Source organism: Macrotis lagotis, chromosome X (assembly GCF_037893015.1).
Source record: "Macrotis lagotis isolate mMagLag1 chromosome X, bilby.v1.9.chrom.fasta, whole genome shotgun sequence".
Lineage (NCBI taxonomy): Eukaryota > Metazoa > Chordata > Mammalia > Peramelemorphia > Peramelidae > Macrotis > Macrotis lagotis.
In genome coordinates, this window is record NC_133666.1 from 505,208,622 (window position 1) to 505,231,727 (window position 23,106).

Here is a 23,106-nt window from a genome sequence, read left to right on the forward strand (position 1 = left end):
TATAAGAGTTCAGGAGCCAGTCCATGGGATGGGATATAAGAAAACAGTACAAAACAGAAGAAATCCTGCGCCTTAGGGGTGGAGCGGCTCATAAAGCCCTCCCCGGGGGAGCTGGCGGATAGGAAGGTCGGAGAGCCGGCAGGCCCGCCGGTGGGAGGTGCAGGCTCTCGTTTGTTTCGGGGGCTGCGGTCCGGGGCGTTAGCCCCCCGGCTTCAGCCCTCTGTTAGGGTGCCCTGGGGGCGCCACCCGGCTGAGCCCCCCGAGTCGGCGGAGCGCCCGGTGCAGGTGGGCAAGCCCCCACCAGCAGAGGCTCGGCTTCGGGGGGGGGGGGGGGGCCCGGGGCCGAGGGCGGGGAGGAAGGAGGCCCCGCGGGCCCCGGACCGGGGCGGGCCCCGGACATCCTCCCCCTCCCCATTTCCTGAGTGAGGAGCTCCGGCACACACGGACGATTCATTTATTTATTTAGTTTACAAAACAATCCATCGGCAGCAGGGCGCCCGAGGCCGGCTCCCAAGCCGGCGCTTCGGCCCACCTGGCGGTTCGGGCCGGACGAAGCCGACGCTTGAGCCCGGCCACCGCCGGCTCCCCCCATCCCTGGCCCTGGCCCTTCCAGATTCCCTCCCCACGCCCGTCCCGGCTCCCTTCTCCGCCCCAGGTCGCGTCGCTCTCCTTCCCCTCCCCCAGCCGTCCTCTACGGCTCCATCCGGGTGCTTCGTGGGGGGCGGGGGAGGGGAGAAACCGGGGGTGTTCTGACGTCACTAGGGGAGGAAGCTGGAAGCTACACGCGACCCATCCGAGGGGGAGCGGAGGGCGTGGCGGGGAGACCCTCACGCCCTTCGGAGAAACCATCCTGGAAGAGGGGGGGGATTCTTTAATTAATTTCTTTATTTTCGAGGCCTTTAACTCTGAACAGAAGTCTTGTTCGCCGCGAAGTCTTCGTGTTGGTCCTTTATGTTTATTTTGTTCCGTTGCGGTTTTCTCTTTATCTTTCCGTTATCGCAAACATTCCCGCCTTGTCCTCGCGTTCCCGCCCCTCTGCTGCGGCTCGAGTGGTGCGGGCCGGCGGGCCGCGCAGCCGCGGTGGCCTCGGGGCGGCGCCGCGGAGGGGCGGGTGACGCAGCGGCCGTCGCTGCCATTTTAAGTTGTTTGTTCTCGCTTCCTCCCTCAAACGCGTTACTGCCCCGGCCCGGGAGGCGCTCGCCGCCGCCGCCGCTTCCGCAGCCACCGGTGGGGGTGGGAAAAAGCCCGAGGCCGTGCCGCCGCCGACACCCGCCACCCGCCGCCGCTTCGGCCTCTTTTTTTTTTTTTTCCTCCTCCCCCGCCCCGGTTCAACCTCGTCCTTCTTTTTCCTGAGAGCCCGGAGGCCGCTCGTTGCGGGGAAGAGAGAAGCGAGAGCCGATGCCCGGACGGGAATAACTGGGCTGCCGGGCCTCCTCCCCGCCCCCGCCGCCATTCCCGCCCCCCTCTGCCCGCCGCCGCCGCCTCGCTCCCCTCCGCTCCCTGCCCGCTCCCGGCCTCCGCCGCCGCCGCCTCCGCCGCCGCCGCCCGGGGTGCCGAGCTGGACTATGGGTCCCAGGTGGGGGCTGAGCGGCGGCAGCAGCGCGGGCGGCCCGGTCGCAGTGCGCTCCGCAGCGGGCATGGAGGGGCTCCGTCGGCTGGTGGTTTTCTCTTGACATGGCTCCTGCCCGTGCTGCTAGCAGCGCCCCCGCCGCCGCCGCCTCTTCCGCCGCCGCCGCCACCGCTCCGCCCGCAGGCTGCGGCTGAGCGAGCCCGCCCCGCCCGAGAGAGGAGAGAGTCGGCCCGCGAGCCCCGGCCGGCCGCCCAGCCCCCCGAGGGAGCAGAGCCCACCGCAGAGCCCCTTCCCGGCCCTCCCCGACCCTAGGCCAGCACTTGGGGACACGCGCGGCCCAACATGAGGGAACACTAAGCCACAAGCGGGAGTTTTTTTTTAAGGGGGGGGTGGGAGGGCCCTTTTTTTTGTTACAATTTTTTTTCCGAACAACTTTTACTTTATCAATTGTTCACTTTTTTTTCTTTTCCCATCCACCCCTACCGGGGATCGGGGGGGGGGGAGCTGGAATCGCTTCCACGATGAGATGAACGAGACCCCGAGTGACCCTAGATTTCCCGTGGTGCGAGTGAGTCGCTGAGGAAAAAAAAGGGGGTGGGGGTGGGGTCGAGGGCCGGGGGGAGCCAGCCTGCCCGGCCATGCCCACCCGCCGCTGAGGCGCGCCGCTGCCCACTCCGCGAGCCGGGAAGCCGGGGGGATGTAGCGGGCGCGCTCTGCACCTGAGGCGGGGGGACTGGAGTCAGCCCTCACCCCGAGCGGGAGTAGGGGTCCCACGGCCTTCTCCTCTGCCCCCTCCTCCTGCCATCATGATCCTCCTTGGCAGCAGCTGCCGCCGCCTGAGGGTGACAATGTGGGTGATGGGGAAGTTGGCAATGACTCGGCTGTTTTTTCTGTTGGCTCCTCTGGGTAACAGCTGCCCGCCCCCGGTGTACACTGTAGTTTATTGCAGGGAAATCCTGTACCTCTCTTCCTTTTGTACCGATTTCGCACTTTCCTCTTTGCTCTCCACTAAGCGTAATCAGTAACAAGCACTGGCGATACATAGCAATAGTGAAATCTGAAATACTAACCGTAATTAGCCGCCTCAGCCATGGGTTTGGCTGGGTAAAAATCCCATTGGATATTTCGGTTTCATTCACTTACCCTTGAAAAACGCGGGGATCAAGTTCCCCCTTTTACCCCTCCGATCCTCTTCCTTTTTAAACGGGCCAAAAGCCAAACTAACCCCACCAGATGGATTTCAAAGATTGGGCTGGTGTTAGCTGCGTTTTATTGTACACCTAAATCTTGATGAAAGGCTTCTGATGTTATTGACCTCTCCCCGTTCCCCCCCTTTATTTTGGCAGTTCAGTTGTTTCCCATAAATGAGTGTTCGAAATTTTTGATTCATACTCTTTTTCCTCTCTTCTCCCCTTTTCTCCTTTCCCATTCCTATCCGTTCCAAAATCTTATTGTCCAAGACACGATTGGAAGGCAATTTTTTTGTTAGCCCTCTAATATGATAGTCTCCTGATAATTGCCTGGGGTGCATTTTTTGGGTTACAGCTGTTTTTAGCTATTCAATCATATTAGCAGGAATAAATCGACTTGTTTCTGTTGTACTTGAGTCTTAAGAAAAAGTGCCCATAGTTTAGCGACAATTTCCAAAGGCTTTAGTACCACCTGTATTTTACAAAATGGGGGACCCAAACTCCCGGAAGAAACAAGCTCTGAACAGACTTCGCGCTCAGCTTAGAAAGAAAAAAGAATCTCTAGCTGACCAGTTTGACTTCAAGATGTATATTGCCTTTGTATTCAAGGAGAAGGTAACTTAAAAACTCTTAAAACTTGTTCCATAGACACTTGACTTTTATAAAAAAGGAAACTAACGCTAGTAACTATAATAGGCAAAAAAGTATTGTAGAAAATTGCTTTAAGCTGACTTAACCTCTGCTATATGTTTCTCAGGGCTCAGGTATGTGTAGACTATGAAAATGAAATCCCCTAGTATATCTGTACTTTGATTTGGGGGAAATCGAGATTTATCCACTCATTTTGTGCTATATGATTTATAGCGTTATTGGAAACCATTACTTCTAAGTTTATAAGTAGTCATAAATTATTGAATATCAGTTAAAAATAACATTTGAATTTGAGATATTAAGAGTTTTTTTAATGGAACTATTTGGCATCAAAATATTGATTTACAAAAGTGAATATAGTACGAAGCCACAGTTCCTTTATTCAAACCAGTTCAGGAGTCATGTTCTCTAAAAACAAATGGTACCACAACTAGTTATATTAAGGGAGTTTTTACTCAGAAAACAGTTTTAGAGAGGAAGGCAACTTAAGACCAACTTGTCTAGGGTTGGGCAATACACAGTTTTGGAGTAATGAATATTTTAAAATTGTACCTTAATCTGATTTAATTCAAATTGAAGAAAGTTGCATCTTAAGTGAATAGCCACTGTTGAATTTTAAAAATATTTTTCAGGGGCAGCTAGGTGGCGCAGTGAGTGGATAGAGAGCACCGGCCCTGGAGTCAGGAGTACCTGAGTTCAAATTCGGCCTCAGACACTTAATAATTACCTAGCTGTGTGGCCTTGGGCAAACCACTTAACCCCATTCGCCTTGTAAAAACCTAAAAATGTGTGTGTGTGTGTGTGTGTGTGTGTACACACACACACACACACACACACACACACATATATATATTCTCAATAACAAAGGTGTGTGCTTAGTTTAAGTACTTGTTGAATATTGTGTGTCCATACACTTATATTTCTTGGATTTGTCTGAAGACCACATGATTCTATTCATAAAGTAAAGTTTGACGTTGCTCACCTAACTAACCATGAAAAAAATTAGTTCTTGATCCAGGAAGCTTAGATAGCTTAGATACCATGCAGCAGGTGCCACAGCACTGAATGTTATTTCTGTTAGTGCTAGCCTAAAAATTGCCTAGTCAACCTGAGTATTGCCTACTATCACCACCTCCATTACTCAAAAACTGTCAAATGTATAAGTGATGTTGAAACTTTCTCTTGATTTCGGCAAAAACTGCTCTGCTATGAGAAAAGTTAGGATTGAAATTGAGATAGTACTACTTAGAAACTAAATTATTAGACCTTGAATTTGTATTTTTAGCCTCAGAAGCTTGACTCAAACTCTTCCAATAATAGATTAGCTTTGACCTCTATGGAAAACTCATCTGTGAGTGTGTATCTTGACAATTGCTCTGACTACCATGGTAAATGGGGTTTAAATTTTGGTATTTTAAAATCAGGTTAAATTTTATTTACATTGAATGAAGTTTGCTGGTTTTGGTGAAGATACAGAAATTTTAGGATCTAAATTTAACCTAGTAAAAATCAAAATGGTTAATGGTTTTTAAGTCTCTTTGAATTTGTTTCTTGTTTGCAGACACGTTCTAAAAATGTTGCTGGTTTAGAATGATTGTGCTTTACATTAAAATTTTAACTGGCAGCAACTCAATGTGTAGCTGAAAACTTAAGCTAATGCAAATTTTTTTTAGAAGAAAAAATCAGCACTTTTTGAAGTGTCTGAAGTGATACCAGTCATGACGAACAATTATGAAGAAAATATTCTGAAAGGTGTACGAGATTCCAGCTATTCCTTGGAAAGTTCCATAGAACTTTTGCAGAAGGATGTAGTACAGCTCCATGCTCCCCGATACCAGTCCATGCGAAGGGTAAGAGCTTTATTTTTCCTACACTTTACCTTGATGGGGGTGTGTGTGTGTGGGGTGGAGGAATGACTGTTTTTTTAGAGTTTTGGTGATAAATTTGATTAAAAATAAAAATCATTTTAAAATGATTTATTATTAATAAATGATTAAATAATTTGACTTAAGATTTTTTGGGGGGGAGGGGCAATAAACATCATTGGATCATTATTCTTAAAGAGCAAACTGACAGATTGACCTTGAATTAACTTCAAGTATTTAGTAAAACTTGAAATTCAGGTTATTTCACAACTCTCATTGGGCCAATTTAAGTGTGTAAGCTGTGGTAAGCCTTGTCAGTCATTGGTCAATTAAAAGCAAGTAAATTTTAATTTTTAATTTCTGTTTATTTGCCCTTGAGGAGGGCATTATTGTCTGCTAGTTTGTTAGCTAGGTTTTTAAACTTGGAGAGAGGTGGGGTTTGTTCCTCTCCTTCAGTGACTGCAGTTGTCACCCTGTGCATACTGAATTTCAGATCCCTACTTTAATTTTCCATATACATTTTGAATTGAGGTAGAATGAACCAGTTTCATATTTGTGCAAATACTACTTTTGGGAAATCAGTTGCATTGACAGTTGAGGTATACAAAAATTTAGGATGCCTTTTTTTCTTTTTATTCCCCCTTTAAACTGTTTATGGATCTCAGATTTTCAGCCTCCTTTTGTTGCTTAACTGTATACTTACTGGTTTTGACTTTCTCATTGGTTCATTTAAATGGCAGATGGTTCTGTATATGAGACTTTAGAATCTAAATTGAAAATCCAGTATTGTGTGACTATGATAAAAAGAAAAGCCTCCTTATGTAGTGGATAGAAGGCGAAATCTTAGGAGTCAGGACACTTGGTTTCAAGTACTGCCTCTTGACAGTATTAGTTTTGAGATCCTTAACACATTTAACCTGTTCAGTGCCCCAGGGCAACTCTGAAACTATAAGTTGCTGATCTTCAAAAGTCAAAAGTTTCCATTTTTGTAGTACCAATGAAGAAAGTTGATCTGAAAACTTCTCCTTACCTCCATATAAATGAAAACTTTATATACAAAGGTTTTTTTTAATAATGGATAACTTCACATAATTAACTTTTTTGGAAAAGAGCTTACCTGACATAGCAGAGCAAGAGCAGAGCAAGAAAATTAAGGTGTTAGGGACTCACTGCTTTTAAGACTTTCAAACTCCTTCAACACCTGTAATTTTATGTATGTATATATATATATATATATATACATATATATGTATATATATATGTATATATATATACACACACACATACACACACACACACACACATACATACATATATATTTGAAGTATTGATGGTATATCTAGATGGGAAGGTCTCTATTCCTATTAAGATTGTGGCTGGTTATGAAATAAATGTTTGATATTCCCTTAGAATAATACTAACCTTAACTGATAAATGCTTTCTCATTGTAACTCTTTCATATCTTATAAAAATTGCCTATAAAAGATTCACTTTGTATACTGGGAGCCTTTCTCCTGCTCATCTTAAAAATTTAAATCCTTTTTATAATTAATTTTTATTTTGAATTTAAATATCAAAAAAATACATTTCCATAGCGTGAAACTCAGGTTGTTAATTGTCATTTCATAATGAATATTTTTAAAAAACATATAATAAAATTGATTACTTTGGAATCTATTGTTTATGCCCTTTTTTTAATTCTTGAAAAAAAATTTCAATGATTCCTCCCTTTTTTGGTATTACTGTTACCAATTCTCACTCCCCACTTAACAAATTAAGAACTACCCTTGTTAAAATAAGCATAGTCAAGTAAAACACATCCACATAGTAGACATATTTTTAAAAATCTGTGTGGGGCAGCTAGGTGGTACAGTGGATAGAGCACTGGCCCTGGAAGTCAGGAGTACCTGAGTTCAAATCCAGCTTCAGACACTTAATTACCTAGCCATGTGGCCTTGGGCAAGCCACTTAACCCCATTCCCTAGCAAAAAAACTAAAAAATAAAAAAATCTATATCTTTCCATACCTTGTGACCATCACCTCTCTTTCACGAGGTGAGAAACATGTTCTATTTTCTTAATCTGTGTTCAGTATTTTCAGTCACGTCTGACTTTTGAAAACTCCAATAAGGGATTATATTTGATTTAAGACAGTGCTTTTCTCTGACTCCAAACTTCTGGAAACAAAAGCTGTGTTCTTTTAAGAATTTGACTGGCAATGTTTAGTAGCATTGAAAAGGAGGAATAGCACTCTTGAGGCTAGGCTTTGGTAAATATACTAAGGTAATACACCTAGAATTCTGAAATGAGAGCTTATAAGAGAACTGGGCCTGCACAGTAAGGCACTAATAAATGCTTGTTGGTTGTGATCCATATTAGAAACCATGGATCATACAGGTTCATCAGGAACCTTGAACTGGGTTAGATTTAGAAATAACTAGACTAAATCTAGTTTTGTCATACATTTTCTACTTTCTACTTTCTCTCCTTGTGCCTCGGAAAATGTCCATTATGCACATGGTCCCTGTACCTAATATGTTTATTGTAATTTAGTTAATTAGTCCTATCTGACTTTTCAGTGACCCCTATTGGTTTTTTCTTGGCAAAGATACTATGGTGATTTGCTAATTTCTTCAGCATATTTTACAGATGAGGAATTGAGGCAAAACAGGATTAAGTGACTTGTCTCAAGTTTATACAGCTAGTAAGTGATTGAGGCTAATTTTTAGAATGGGTCCTCCTGACTCCAGGCCCACTATTCTGTGCCATCAAACTAATATGTTAATAAACATAAAGCTTTAAGTTATATTAAATAGTATTATAGAGTAAGAGTGAAAAGACTGATAATCTAACCTGCAGAAGATTGCTATAAAAGTGATTTAGGGAAAGTGTTGCTTGTCTTGACGCTCAAAGTTTTAGATGGAGATGGACTTCTGTGTTCAGACATGGAATGGGTATAGTCAGACATTAAGCTACCTGATTCGACTATTAAGTTCTGTGGTAAAACAAAGTAATTAATACGGGAATTGTTAGATATATGTATCGCCTTACTACCTTTTAAAATTCATAAAAACTTTTCTTCACTTTGGATTCTATATCTGAATCCTTTAACAAAAGTGACTAATGTTTTCTATCTTTTTTTTATAGGATGTAATTGGCTGTACTCAGGAGATGGATTTCATTCTTTGGCCTCGGAATGATATTGAGAAGATTGTCTGTCTCCTGTTTTCCAGGTGGAAAGGATCTGATGAGCCCTTCAGGCCTGTTCAGGTATTTTTATTTCCAAAATTCTTTGAAATATAATAAAATACAAGTGCCTTGATTAAGCAATGAAGTCTTTTTTCAGGTTGAGTAATACTGTGTCGGTTAGAAACAGTTTGTGGGCTAGAGTAATAATATTTAGAAAGGGAGTACAATTGAAAATTTTAAAAGGAAAAACCTGAGATAAAAAATAATGTCTGATTTGTTCCCTGGTCTTTCTAGATATAGGAGAATAGGCAACAGTTTGTTTGCTTGAAGAAAAAAAAAATAGGTCTTCTCTAGGCTAGGAACAGTGACTGATTTCCTCATGTCTATTACTATAATTGTCATTGGTAGAAATGTTTGTCTGAAAGGTTCATATTCATTTCTGAATGAATTTTGTAGGCCTTACCTGGCAGGAAAATAGCTTATCTAAATATGAGAATGTGGACAAAAAGGAGATTCAAGAAACATGAGTACTTGTTTATAGAATAATTACAAATGAAATTAATTCTCAGAAAAATCACATAGTACAAAGAGACAAATTCATTGAAGTTGTCACTGATGTTAAGTTGGGTAGATGATGAAACAAGGATATAGCCAATAAAATGAACCACCTTATAAAGATTGAATCTTTATGGAATGCTTAGGAAATTTTAACACTTGAAATGTTATCACCTTGGTTCAGCAACTTTAGACAAAGATGGAAAAACAAGAACTAAGTTATTTAGTCAGTTTGAGAGTTCCAGGGATAATTGCTAACATCTTGATTTATGATGGCAAATTTGAATAATTTAGTAAGGTGATTTTAATGTGTTTATATATATTTACACATTGGGTAAAATGTATTTAAAGATTATTGCTTTATTGTTAAGTAGGTTAAAGAAAGAAAAGAAGACTCAAGTTTCAAAATCTTTGGCTTAGATTATTAAAATCTGAGACTGGCTAAGATTAAAATCCTGAGACTTGGTGAGATACAACATGGCAGCATTTGAAAAAATTAGGCTTGGCATGTTTTTTAGTGTTTCTCAAAGTAAATTGCTGCAACCTTTAATTCTAGAATTAATATACCATGGCAAATTTTCTTTATTGTACATTTCTTAATTCTAGTGAAATGAATGTAAAATTTGAGATTGAATGTGGACTTTATTTTGTCTGTGCACATACTGCAACTGTAGTAATGTGTAATGGTCACATAGAATATGAAGATATCAGGCAGTGGATTTCTCTTCCAGTTCTCTCATTTGATTGAAGAAAGTGAAGTCCATAATTCTAAAAGGACTTGGCCAGTTAGCATAGCCAGAATTGGAGCCCGAGTTCTCAAGTTTGAACTAACCTTAAGAAAGGGGACAAAAGGGTGGGCATTGTCAACTCTTATCATTCAATCTACATTGGAGCATAGATTCTCCATGCCCCAAATTCCTAATTTCCTCTAACTTGGTATACAGGTATGTTTTAAGCATGAATTTGAGCTTTAAGTATCCAATTTCAACAAAAGCTCCTCAGCAAAGAATTTGACAATTTTTCATGTCAACTTTGTGGATAGGAACAGATGTGGACTAAAGGGTGGGTGGATTTAGGATTGGTTAAATGACTAGATCCAGAGTAGATCCTAGATCCATAATAATTGAATAGGTCAACATTAATTCAAGGGAATATATTTACTGGAGTACCCTTAAGGAGCTATCTGTCCTTGTTTAGTTTTATACACTGTATAAATTATATATATTATATAACAGTATATGTAGTATGAGTGACATGGTTAAAATAGAGGTAGAGTGCTTATTTTTCAGGTAACTCAGAGCTTTGGAAGGGCAGATTTAAGTTTTGATGTAAGGGCAGATTTCTTAATTAGATCTATTCAATAATGGAATGCTTTGGTAGGTATATAGGTTCTGCCTTACTATATTTCATCTAGCCTTCATTTTGAAGAATAGAAGTACAGCTTGTACCAAATAGCATCTCTGTAAAACTTAAGAGAATCAGAATTTTATTCCAGAATGTTTGACCCAAATACAGTAATTTTTTTTTTGCTATGTTACTCCTTTTTCAGAAGACTTTTTTCAATTTTTTTGTAATCACTTGGATTTGTTTAGGTATCTTATAACTTTTCCATTAAAATGTACTATAATGGATGATTATAATTGTATAGCAATATCTTTCTCATATAGGCCAAGTTTGAATTTTATCACGGTGACTACGAAAAACAGTTTCTGCATGTACTGAGCCGAAAGGACAAGACTGGAATTGTTGTCAACAATCCTAACCAGTCAGTGTTTCTCTTCATTGACAGACAGCACTTGCAGGTAAATAACTTTCAGATTTTGCTTGAAGGTTCTCAAAATAAATGGAGATGTGACTTTTGCCCTTGAATTAATGATTTATGAGTAGTTAACAGATGTATATTTAAACCCAAGTTTTCATCTTCAGTCCTTCATAGTATAATTTTCTAGAATTTCTCCCTTCAAGTTGAAATAAGAAATAAAAGTTGTGGATAAATTGCATAGCTACTTGAAATTTAAAGGCCTAACAAGTTTTTTTCACCCTCTATAAATTTTAAGGCAGTTTTTATAGATTAGATTGAACACTTTTCATTTTAACACTTGATTTGCCTTTAAGATTGTATGGTATTATTAGTTCTTTAAAGTTATCAGTCCATTGGGGGCAGCTAGGTGGCATAGTGGATAAAGCACCGGCTCTGGAGTCAGGAGTACCTGGGTTCAAATCCGGTCTCAGACACTTAATAATTACCTAGCTGTGTGGCCTTGGGCAAGCCACTTAACCCCATTTGCCTTACAAAAAAAATTCAAATACATCTTCACATACTGTGTGACCTTGGGCAAGTCACTTTACAAACTCTGCCTCAATTTCCCCAGCTGTAAAGGGGGATCAAAACACTGTTAACCTTACCAGGGTTATTGAATGGATCAAATAAGATTTTTAAAATTTATATTTATTTTGTTTTTTTGTAGGGCTAGGTCACACACAGCTAGGTAATTAAGAGTCTGAAGCCAAATTTTGAACTCTTGACTAAGGTCATTGCTCTATCCACTGTACCACTTAGCTGCCCCCAAATAAGATAGTTCTAAAGGTTCTGGCTTTTAATTATTGCTTGTTCTCTCCCTAGAAAGCTTAACTACTTCTAGTATATATTGGACACATAATTAAATTTAGAAGCAAATAATGAATTAAAAAGGTTTTATTAAAAATTCTAGCTAGTGCTTGACATTCATGTAATCAGAATTTTCTAACATTCATAGCTTTATGGCATAAGATTCTATAGTAAAAGATAGGTTAATTTGTAATGTAGCCCTTTGAATTGTAATGGATTCTTAGTCATTGCTAAGAACATTCTTACATCAAGTTGTTACCTTCACAATACTTCCACTTCCCCATTTGGTTTCTTCTTCCCCTTAGTGTTGCCCAGTTATGTATTTTCCTTACCCTTTCTCCTTTGAAAGTCTTTCAAGTAAGGATCTAAAATTCACATTTAGGTAAAACTAGCTAATAGATTATCCTCTTCCAAGATATTTATATTTTAATAAATTTTGCCATGAGATTTTTCTTTGACTTGAAGGCATCAGCAATTTTGAAGTATTTATTTGGTACATATTTGGTGGTTAATAAATGCTTGTTTGGTTTGAGGCAAAAGGATGATTTAGAGACTCTAGTCATCCGTCTTAAATGACAGCTGATTCAGTTGGCCTTGAAAATAGTTTGGTACCAACAAGTTGAATTTTTGGAGATTTAGAGTGAAAATTTTTCAGTCCTAATACTTAAGAGTAAGGTGCACCAATTTTTTGTATACTCAAACCACTTTGCATCTCCCTTTGTACTGTTAGTACGAGATTCTAAAATTATTCTCTAGTAGTCATTTTTTTTCTAGTAGTCATTTCATGATTGAAATTCCTCTTAGATTTCTAATAATCTGATTTTGTTGCTGTGTAATTGTCTTTATTTTATAGGTATTATTCAGGCTTTTATAAAAGTGCTTACTTTGTGACAGGCACTAGCTAGTTCCAAGGGATGCATAGAAGGACAAATATTGCCCCTGCCCTCAAGGTGCTCACCTTCTACTGTGGGAGACAACATGTAAATAGTTACTAACAGATATGTCAAGAATTGGGGAAGTGATCTAGGAAAAAACACTTGGTGTGAAAGACCTAGAAAGGCTGCCTGCAGAAGGTAGAATTTGAACTGAGTCTTGAAGGAAACCAAAGCTAAGTCAAGGAAGTGAGGAGAAAGAACATTCTGTGTATGGGAGGCAAAAATTAGTACAAAGACAGTTTTGTGAGAGAGCTAATAAGCTAATAATAATAAGGGCTAGTGTGGTTATAGTAGAGTTGGGGGGGGTGCATAAAAGTGTAATAGAAGCAGAATAGTGGGAAGATGCCAGAACTTCAAAAAAGCTTTAAATGTTAACAGAATTAGTTACACTTTAGAACAAAATCATTTTGGCAGCTGAATAGAAAATGGCCTGGAGTGGGGAGATATTTTGAGGTGGGGAGATATTTTGAGACAGGGAGACGAATTAGAAATCCAGATGGAAAAGATGAATTATATGTTTGAGTGAATTTGGATGACGTTGGAATTAAGAGTCTGGATGACTAAGTATGATGGTGCCTTCTTATCAGCAAGGGGGGGGGAGTTTTAAAGAAAGAGGGGGGGTTGAGGAAAAGGGAATGTGTTTTGTTTTAGTGCGGAATAAGACTTTCAAGTTTGAGATGTCCAGAAAGGCTGTGACATGGAACTATATTTCAAGAGACACTAAAGCTGGTGAATAAATTGTGTAGAGGTCTTAGGAACAGTAGGGTGAAAAAAGGCCAACAGCAGAGCCTTAGTTAAGGGGTGTGAAGTGGATGAAGAACTATCAAAGCAGATTGAGAAGTCAAATAGGAGAACCAGAATAGAAAATTTAGAGAGAAGAGGTTGAAGTATCAAATGCTGTAAAGGTCAAGAAGGATTAGGATCAAGAAAAAATTAGATTAAGCAATTGAGAACATGAATAACTGAGAACAGTTTCTGTGGAATGATGAGGTTGGAAGCCAAGTTGTTACAGCTCTTATCCTCAGAACTAGATTGTAATTTAAAGGCCAGGCCACTCTTGAACTTTTTCAGGGTCAAGGTTAGCACTCCTCAGGTTTAACAGATATGTTGTTAGACTACAAAGAGTTTGATTAAACTCAACTTAAAAAAAAACCTTAATATAAACCATTTCTTTTCCAGACTCCAAAAAACAAAGCTACAATCTTCAAGTTATGCAGCATCTGCCTGTACCTGCCACAGGAACAGCTCACCCACTGGGCGGTTGGCACTGTTGAGGAACACCTCCGCCCTTATATGCCAGAATAGAGTACTGGCCAGCAAAATGGGGAAGATCACAGAATGCAGCAGCAATTTTTTTTCTTGTTTTCTTACCATTTTATTCTTTCAGAGTTTAGAAGAAAATGGACTCATGCACAGAACACTATACATTGTGAAATTTCTTCATCCTGGATCTTTCTTTTATCATTTGTATCTCGGAACTTAAAAAAAAAAGATGTCTTCTGCATGGACCTTGTGAAAGAAGGTGCTTTGCATATTTCTGCATTGCATCAGCATCTTACTAAAATGTGAAATGAAAGGACTGTTGTACACTGAAATGCTTAAATGTATCTGAAAGCACAAGGTGAAATTCATTTGTGATGGTCTTCCCATTTGTGCTGGTTATGCCTCCCCAAAATTTTGTCATCAGTATTCAGAGGGTGAGAAGTGAATGTAACAGGTGTATACATTTTTTTTAGAAAGCAGCCTTAGTTTGCTGTAATCAGTTCTAGACCACTGTCCAATTCATTCAAATGAACAGAAATGGTTGCTACAATAGTAATGGGGAAAGAAATCTCACATGAAAAAAGAATCTTATTCATTGTAGGCATTTTTGCCTCTTAATTTTTGCTGGGTCATGTTTCATTTCCTAGCATTTCAATGTGTCTTTTTCAGATCTCTTTCCCCAAGTTGCTGTGTAAAAAGAGTATTCTGCTGAGTGGATACAATTATACACATTAAAGCAGACCTGGAGTCTGAAGTGTAACTTAAAAGCAGCTGTTAAAATGAAGACAAAATGTTGATAGCTGCAACAAACCATACATGATAGAATTTGTTTTCTTGAAGAGATGACACTTTTTAAAAAGCTGGTAAATTGTGCAGGAAATACTGGTTTCTAAAATGTCATAAACCCAGTAAGGTTTTTTTTTTTAAGTAGAAATTATAAAACAGTTGTGATCTTAAATTGTAAAATAGTGTTTTTGGAGTGTCAAAGTTGGTTCTGACAGAACATATTTTGTTAAGATTGTGCAATGAACCTAAGGAAGACTACTGTATAGGGTTGGTTTTTTTTTTTTTTTGGTTTATTTTTGGTTTTTGTTTTTTTTTTTTAAATGAAGAAGGCTTTGCTTAAGGGTTAAGTACTTTATTGGAGTAAATCTGTATAAACCTGCTCCCTTGGGGTAAAAACTAGTGCTTACCTGTTTCAAATTTATATTTAGCTTTTGTTTGGAATTGGAAAAAGATCTAAATAAAAATAGGTGAAAGCTACCTGACTTTGTATTCATGTGAAACTGTACAGTGGTTGGTTATGGCAGATGGTTTGAGAGGCAACTGGCATAAGATAGTTCCCATCAAAGCCATGAAGAGCTGGGTTTAAGTTTTGGTTTCTGATACATACTGGCTATTTGGCTGGTTGACTGTGGGCAAGCTGCTTAACCTAACCTTATATTGTTCCTTCCAACTTTCTAAGACCGAAGTTGCAAATCACTATTGGCAGTGTTTCCTTTCTGAGAGTTCACACTACACCACTGAAATCAGTCCAGCCTTTTTCTCTCTGAATTGTCCACACTATAGGCCTTAGATGAATTTTAACTATTATGTATACAATAGTATAGTTGGGTCACACAATAATATAAGGCAGGTGCTATTATCTTACAGATGAGAAACTGGCTGATGAGTTAAAACCAATATCACATTATTTAATATATGAATTTGAACTTGGGATTTTCCTGATTCCAAGGCCACAAATTCATATCCTTGTCACTTGCTGCCATCTTTCCTTTTTCTGGCATCTGGCTACAAGATCTGCTTGAGAACTGTAATGCTGGTCATAACATTACGTTATCATCACACTCTTATACCTCCTTCATATCTCAAATTTAAAATTTTAAGTTTTGTTATATAATGGAATAGCTACTTTTCTTTTAAAAGCAGGCTGTTGTGAGTCTTAATTAGGGTTCTCAAAAGAAATAGTTTATTCCACAAAACTGCTTTGTTAAGACACCTTAAGAACTATTTGTAATAAGATTTTTAAAATTACTTTAAGAATGAAATTTTTGAATCTGCTAGTTAGCATGGTTAAACAGGTAATTTACCTATATAGAGATTTTATGGGAAAGCTGATAGTATTTTATCGAGACAAAACCCAAAATCTGCTTTCTTGTAAATGTTGAGGGAGATGTGGGTTTTATTATACCACTCAGGACCTTGTAAAAAGTATCTTGATTTGATGTCCCAGAGGGCTCTACATAAGGTCTGAAACTCAATTTAGAAGGGTATCCTTGGCCCTTCACACTTGGAATTTTTACTTTTCACTAAAGTCATAAGATTGATCAGTTCTAGAACTAAAATGGATCACATTCTGTACCCATCTGTCTAAAAATAAGCTCCATTTTATGGCATCCCACCACAGTATTCTTGGCTGAATGTTCTGCTTCAACTTTAGACATAATTTTTGCTTTAGAATAGCTTCCACAGAATATCACAACTAAAAAGTTTATTTTCAAAGTTTTTGAAATAAGTTACTTGTTCAAATAGAAATACAATGGAATTATGATCAATTGCCTCTTGAAGAACAACAGAATTAAACCATGCCTTTAGTTTCCTATGTATTTTGTGTGTCTGCCTTGTGCTACCAACTTTCCTGTGGTCTTGTTTGTCAGGTCCACACTTGCAAAGGCAAGAGTTTTTCCTTGCTTCAGAACATGAGCAGCAATCAGTATTTCTTCTCCTATCTTAGCCGGGGACAAATACCTTGAATGAAAACATAAGGGACATGATTAACATAAAGAGCTGACAAAAACTTAATTGCTATCTAGTCTTCATACTAAAACAAATTTAGAGCAGGAAAGGACCTTAGAGATCATCTAGGAAACCCTTCCACTTACAAAAACAACTAAGACATCACAAAATACTGAAAACAACCAAGATTTGAACCTATGTCCAACTGCAAAATCGATTATACTTTCAATTGTTTGGTGCTGCCTCTGACAATATTTCTGTAAATACAGGGAATACTAGAGCAAAATCTTGGCTTGTTCTTTACATTTGTATGTCTTAGGTTTGATTTTATATCTCCTTCCATGTAAATTCATTTAAGATATGTCTGCCAGAAGAAACTAAAATCAATGTTAAGTTTACTTATGTTCTTTCCTGATAGGGTTATCTTCCTAACTCTAATGTAGTAGTTATTAAACTTGTTAGCAGAACTCTTATAAATTGAGGACTTCAAATAATTGTTTCTGTGGGTTATATATCTCAAATCCCCTGACAGGTCCTAGATGGCCCCAGGAACCCATGCCCCCCCCCCCCTGCCACACACATATATACATACACACACAATGGGAACTGCTGCCTTCAAAAGTCAACTGCCTTTTTGTTTTGCTAACATGTCAACAAGTTCATTAGGACAAAGGAAAGAAAGAACATTTCTTATGTAATGGACCTAATATGGAGGTTATTTTAACTATAGACTGAAAATACTAATTACATGATTAATCAGAACTAAGTTTGATAAAAACTTCTTAGTCCTGATATGGTTTATTCATTTCCCTTTTAGTCCATTTGGAAAATCAGAGGGCCAGTAGTCACCTAGAACTTCTTCCTATTGGCTCTGATTTATATTTGTGAACTAGTAAAATCTGTGTGCCTGGCTCATGGCAGATGCTTAAAATGCTTGATTTGACTAAGCATTTTTCCAGTCAAAAAATATAATAATGGTGTGTTGAGGCATTTTTCAATTTTGTAGAACCTACTTGTCAAATTTTTTTTTTTTGGCAAGGCAATAGGTTAAGTGACTTGCCTAAAGGGGTCCTCCTGCCTCCAGGGCCAGTGCTCTATCCACTGTCATCTAGCTGTCCCTAAAGAGTACATCTAGACTTTTAAAACACAATACAACCCCCCCCTTCCCCCATATACCATCAAAGTCTCATTTACCAATGCTCATGCCATGATTTATAGCCCTGCCATGGTGGCCCATTTGATAGCTTGCTTGCTAAACAGTTTATTCAGACTAGCTAAGTTTCTCTTCAGGTGAATAGCTCAATTGATACCTTTAGCTATAAATACTTTGAAAGAAGGGAGCTATGCTGAAAATTTTTAAGGGTGGTTTCAGAATTGTGTTGATTTTTGTTTTGATAATGTGGAGCAAAGGACAGATTGCTAGGTTAAAATAAGCCTTGCTTGAGCTCTAAGGAAGAAGTGTTAGCAAGTAATCCCAGTTTTTGCTCAGGTGGAATAAATTAGTCTATTTATGAAGAACCAAGAAAACCTTTTCAACTTTCTGAAACTTAAATAAGGCATTAATTTGAATCCTGCCCTACTGTGTATTTGTAACCTTAACCAACAAGGTATAAGAATTTGTGTATTCCTATCTTTACTGGTGAGTGTGAAACGGGGCTGATAGTACACCCACTTTTTCCTGATTTGCACAGATTACTAACATCTCTTTCTGCTGCTTATATAGAGTTTATTTTGCTATAATATACTCCTTTATGAAAAAGGAAGATTAGTTCTAGCTTGAATGTTTATGTTTACAGTCTGGCCTGTATACCCTCTCCCCAACAGAAAGGCAAAAGAATGATATCTGGACCTCCTCTGCAGTTCTTCATGCCTACGTGGCATGTCTTCACTGGCTTAGGAAAGAAAACCCAGAAGCCACTATTATATTGCTGGGGGCATATAACCTGACTAGTGCATACTCAGATACTTCCAACATTGTTGTGCTTTTAGGATTTTATTTTGACTGTCGGAGCACCACACATTGTGGAATTTATCTATACTTCGTTGGATATGATGGTACAAGTTAACCTTATGAAGGGAAATAAAGATATCCAACACACAGTGGTAAAACTTATAGTTTAAATATACATGCCAGTTAGGAATTTGTGGGCAGCCTAATGATTTTCTCTACTAGCAATGTATAAATTAGGGGATAAGATGGCTGTTTTGGGGTAGCTCATCTTAGCGCTAAAGCTATGTATGCTTGCATCTAGAAATTTATAAAGCTAGTTGTCTCAAACTTCTTTTTATCTTAACTAATCTTGACTGATGCTATTTAATATATTGAATACATACGTTATGTTCATGTCCACACTGACTCCAGTCCTTCCCCTTTCTGTGTTCATCAAAGCAAGTGTAGATACAGCATCTACCAGAGTTGCTGTTAAACCACCATGTAGAGTGCCCTTCTGATTGGTATGTTGTTCTTCAACTTTCATTTCACACACCACCTTTCCAGGACTTGTGGAAAGAATAGAAAGCTAAATGTAGAGGAAAGATAAATACAACTGTTTACAAAATCGGTGCATAATTTCATCAGATCAAATAGCAAGCCCATACAAATGATTGGCTTGAATTTTCTGGCGAATCTAGAGTTGAATGGGATATTTAATTTCATCTCCAAATACTGCATGAATTTTTAATTAACTGATCTTTAAAAAAAATTCATCTTGAGGAATAAAAAATTGAAGATAAGTTAACAGCAAAACAATCTCAACAGTAAATGTTATTGTTTTAAAATGTTAAACACCATATTAAAGCAGTTAAATAAGTTACTGTTGACATATTCATTGAACAAACAAATGAACTTTTTTTAAAGATTTTATTTGAGTTTTTTGAGTTTTACAATTTTCCCCCCAATCTTACTTCCCCCCCCACGGAAAGCAATCTGTCAGTCTTTACTTTGTTTCCAAGTTGTACCTTGATCCAAACTGAGTGTGATAGAAATCATATCCTTAAGGAAGAGACAAAAAGTCTAAGAGATAACAAGATCAGACCATAAGACATGTTTTTTTTCCCTAAAGAGAATTGTCCTTGAACTTTGTTCAAACTCCACAGCTCTTTATCCAAACAAATGAACCCTTTTTTTAGGTTTTTGCAAGGCAAATGGGGTTAAGTGGGTTGCCCAAGGCCACACAGCTAGGTAATTATTAAGTGTCTGAGGCCTGATTTGAACCCAGGTACTCCTGACTCCAAGGCCAGCGCTCTATCCACTGCGCCACCTAGCTGCCCCAAACAAATGAATTCTTAATCACAGTGTCCTCACACTAAGACCTGTATAAAATTTAGTCATTGCTGGAGAGTTTTGCAAATGCACTAATTTTCAGTATTTTCAATGTGATACAATCATCATTTATCTATTGATAACTTTTATAAACATTTTTTCCCACTTCAAGCTTAACAGTTCAGCCTGTCAGTCATCGAATCCTCAGTTAAACACTGTGTCCAAGCACTGTGCCTATATGTGTTGTCATAGTTTACCTTACCATGAATACTATAGTTTGGTTGGAATGACAAGTCTCAAAAGAATCAGAAAACAATCCTCCTTTAAAAGATTAAGAAAGTGCATTATATGCAATGGGTAAAGGCTAGAGGCATTCCCAATAAGACCAGGGGTGATTATCACCACTACTATTCAATATTTTATTAGAAATGTTAGCTTCAGCAATAAGAGAAGAAAAAAGAAATGGAAGAAATTAGAAAAGGGAAGGAAACACTATGCATATGCCATGATGGTTTACCTAGAGAATCCCAAAAAATCATCTAAAAAAACTACTAGAAATAATTAGTAACTTTAGCAGAGTTGCACGATATAAAATAAGCCCTCATAAAGCCTCAACATTTCTACATATGACTAGTAAGATGCATCAGAAAGAGCTAGAGAAAGAAATCCCATTCAAAGTAACTTCAGACAATATAAAATACTGGGAGTCTACCTGTCAAGGCAGACTCAGACTTTTTGAAAACAATTACAAAATGCTTCTGACACAAAATCAGACTTATATTAACTGCTCATGGATAGGTGGAGGAAATATAAAAATGACAATACTACCAAAATTAAGCTACTTGTTTAGTGCCCTACCAATCAAAATTCCAAAAAATTACTTTTAATGAGTTAGAAAAAAATTATAAGTAAATTTATATGGAGAAATAAATCAAGAAAAAAGTCAAGAATCTCCAGGGATTTAATGAAAAGTACAAAAGAAGGTGGCTTAGCCCTACCAGATCTAAAATTATATTATAAAGCATCAGTCCAAGGGTGGCTAGGTGATGCAGTGGATAGAGCGCTGGCCCTGGAGTCAGGAGTACCTGGGTTCAAATCCGGTCTCAGACACTTGATAATTACCTAGCTGTGTGGCCTTGGGCAACCCACTTAACCCCATTTGCCTTGCAAAAACCTAAAAAAAAAAAAAACCAACTGCTTCCCAGTGCCAATCAAAGGCAGATACCCTTTTTTGTTTCATTCACAGTCACAATGCCTTCACATTAAACTTTAGAAGAGACCAATGCCTCTTTTCTTCCTAGGCAAATGTAAAATGAGTCAAAATTCTTATTTAGCTTTGCAAAATGATGTACACAGATTCACTCATTTGATTTCCATAAACCTGTAGAATTGCACCATGTATTATTGGCACTGTTTCACAAAGGAGTAAACTGAAGTTAAAAATTTTTTTATCTTGTCATCACCCATAAATGTACCATTTCCAAGTTAATGAACAATGAAATTCTTTTAACTGGATAAACAGAAGTTGACCATCTTTGACCAAAGTGTCTATCTTTCCTGACTTTACCTGTTCTTTAACCCTGTTCTTTTTCCTGAGTCTGCTAATCCCTTGATACTTTTTTTTGGACATCACGCTTGAGCTGGCCAAAATTCAGTTCTGGAAAGGCTTTGCTTAAGTCACTAGAAATAAGAGGCAGGATTCAAATTCAAGTCAATCTTGACTCAGTCACTGACATCCAGCATGGTGCTTTCTTCTGGAATGTACCAAGATCTCCTCAGGCTGCCTAAATCACCTGGAACAGTGCCCTGCCACACACGCAGATGATCTAGGCTCCTGAATTTCAACACCAGCCTCACTGTTTTTCCCCCCTTTTGAGGTTACCACAAACCACAGACTGCACCTGAAGCCCTTCCAGTTTAGCAGGAGGGTCCCCTTTCTACCACTTATGGCAATGTTAATGGGGTGGGGCACCAGCCCTGGAGTCAGGAGGACCTGAGTGCAAATCCGACCTCAGACACTTAATAGTTACCTAGCTGTGTGGCCTTTGGGCAAGCCACTTAGTCCCACTGCCTTGTAAAAACCTAAGAAAAAAAAAAACCCAAACCAGGACACTTCAGTACTATATTAAAGACAAAAAAATAACACAGCTAGGAACCTCTGATATTCTATTGTGTTTTACATGTTCTCTTAGTAAAATTCCCTTTTTTTTTTCAGTTTTTAAGAATATTGATCTAACACAAGAAAATGCTGTAAATATTTGTAGCAACAATTTTTTTTACCTGGCCAAAAAAAAAGGTTTTTGAAAACCAGTTAAAATATGAACTGATTTTTATATTAAAAACATCAATTATGTTGTATATTTTGATAAGCAACAGTACCAGCTTTCATTTGTAAAGCAGTTTGTGGCATTGAAGGAAAAAGGGATTCCATGTCTGTTGAAATGACGTCGTAAATGTAAAGCGAAGATAAAAATATTAAAGAAATGAATTTTCGAAAAACAAACAAAAAAGAAACCAGGTCACTTAAGTGGACAGATGGAGGTGACACTCCGGATTGGTAAAGGATTTCATTAGAATCTGGGGACTCGGGGCAGCTAGGTGGCGCAGTGGATTGAATACCTGGGTTCAAATCCAGCCTCAGACACTTCATAATTACCTAGCTGTGCGGCCTTGGGCAAGCCGCTTAACTCCATTTACCTTGCAAAAAAATAAATAAAAAATAAAAAAAATTACCAAGCTGTGTGGCCTAAGGCATTTAACCCCGCTGTCTTGCAAAAATCTTAAAAAAGAAGAATCTGGGGACTGGAGAAAGGTGAGGGGTTGAAAAGGAAAGCAAGCTTTCGGGCGTGGTAGGGGGAGGCCCCCCGCACCTGGAGCCCCTCCAGCCCCGTGATGCGCACTCCCGCTCCAGCGTGCACGCGCTCGCGAGCCCGCGGCAGCCTTCCGATACCTTGTCTAAGACTCGGTCATAGCCACGCGACTGCGCGCAAAACTTCATCACCTCCCTCAAGTTCTGCAGAGCCTGGGGACTCATGGCCAGCCGCCGCCAGGTTTCTGGGCCCCAGCGATCCAGAACAGAACGAAGCACTCCCGAGAAGCGCCTCGCACCCCGACCTCCAGACTGACTCCTGCGGCCGGGCGCCCGGCAAATAAAGGTTCCGTCCGGTGTTCCCTGCTCCTTCCGGCTGTCCGCACGGACCGCGCAACTTGAGTTCCGGAGTCTGGCGCTCCCCCGGAGCTTCCCGGGCACCGGCTAGAAGCCCAGCCCGCGTTCTTCCCAGCC

General features: G+C 39.3%; 2 protein-coding genes across 2 annotated transcripts; one reads left to right on the plus strand and one right to left on the minus strand.

The window, feature by feature from the left end:
* Positions 1-2,228: 2,228 nt before the first annotated feature.
* Positions 2,229-17,047, plus strand: CXH6orf62 (chromosome X C6orf62 homolog). Its single transcript, XM_074205696.1, has 5 exons — positions 2,229-3,375; positions 5,085-5,261; positions 8,423-8,545; positions 10,687-10,821; positions 13,742-17,047. Exons 1-5 carry the CDS (start codon positions 3,247-3,249, stop codon positions 13,865-13,867), a joined length of 690 nt encoding a protein of 229 aa, XP_074061797.1. The 5' UTR covers positions 2,229-3,246; the 3' UTR covers positions 13,868-17,047.
* ACOT13 (acyl-CoA thioesterase 13) lies at positions 14,878-22,969 on the minus strand. The gene is made up of 3 exons (XM_074205698.1): positions 22,774-22,969; positions 18,896-19,080; positions 14,878-16,573 (listed from the first exon to the last, which is right to left on the minus strand). The coding sequence occupies exons 1-3, from the start codon at positions 22,855-22,857 to the stop codon at positions 16,417-16,419; spliced, it is 426 nt and encodes a 141-aa protein (XP_074061799.1). The 5' UTR covers positions 22,858-22,969; the 3' UTR covers positions 14,878-16,416.
* Positions 22,970-23,106: the final 137 nt, after the last annotated feature.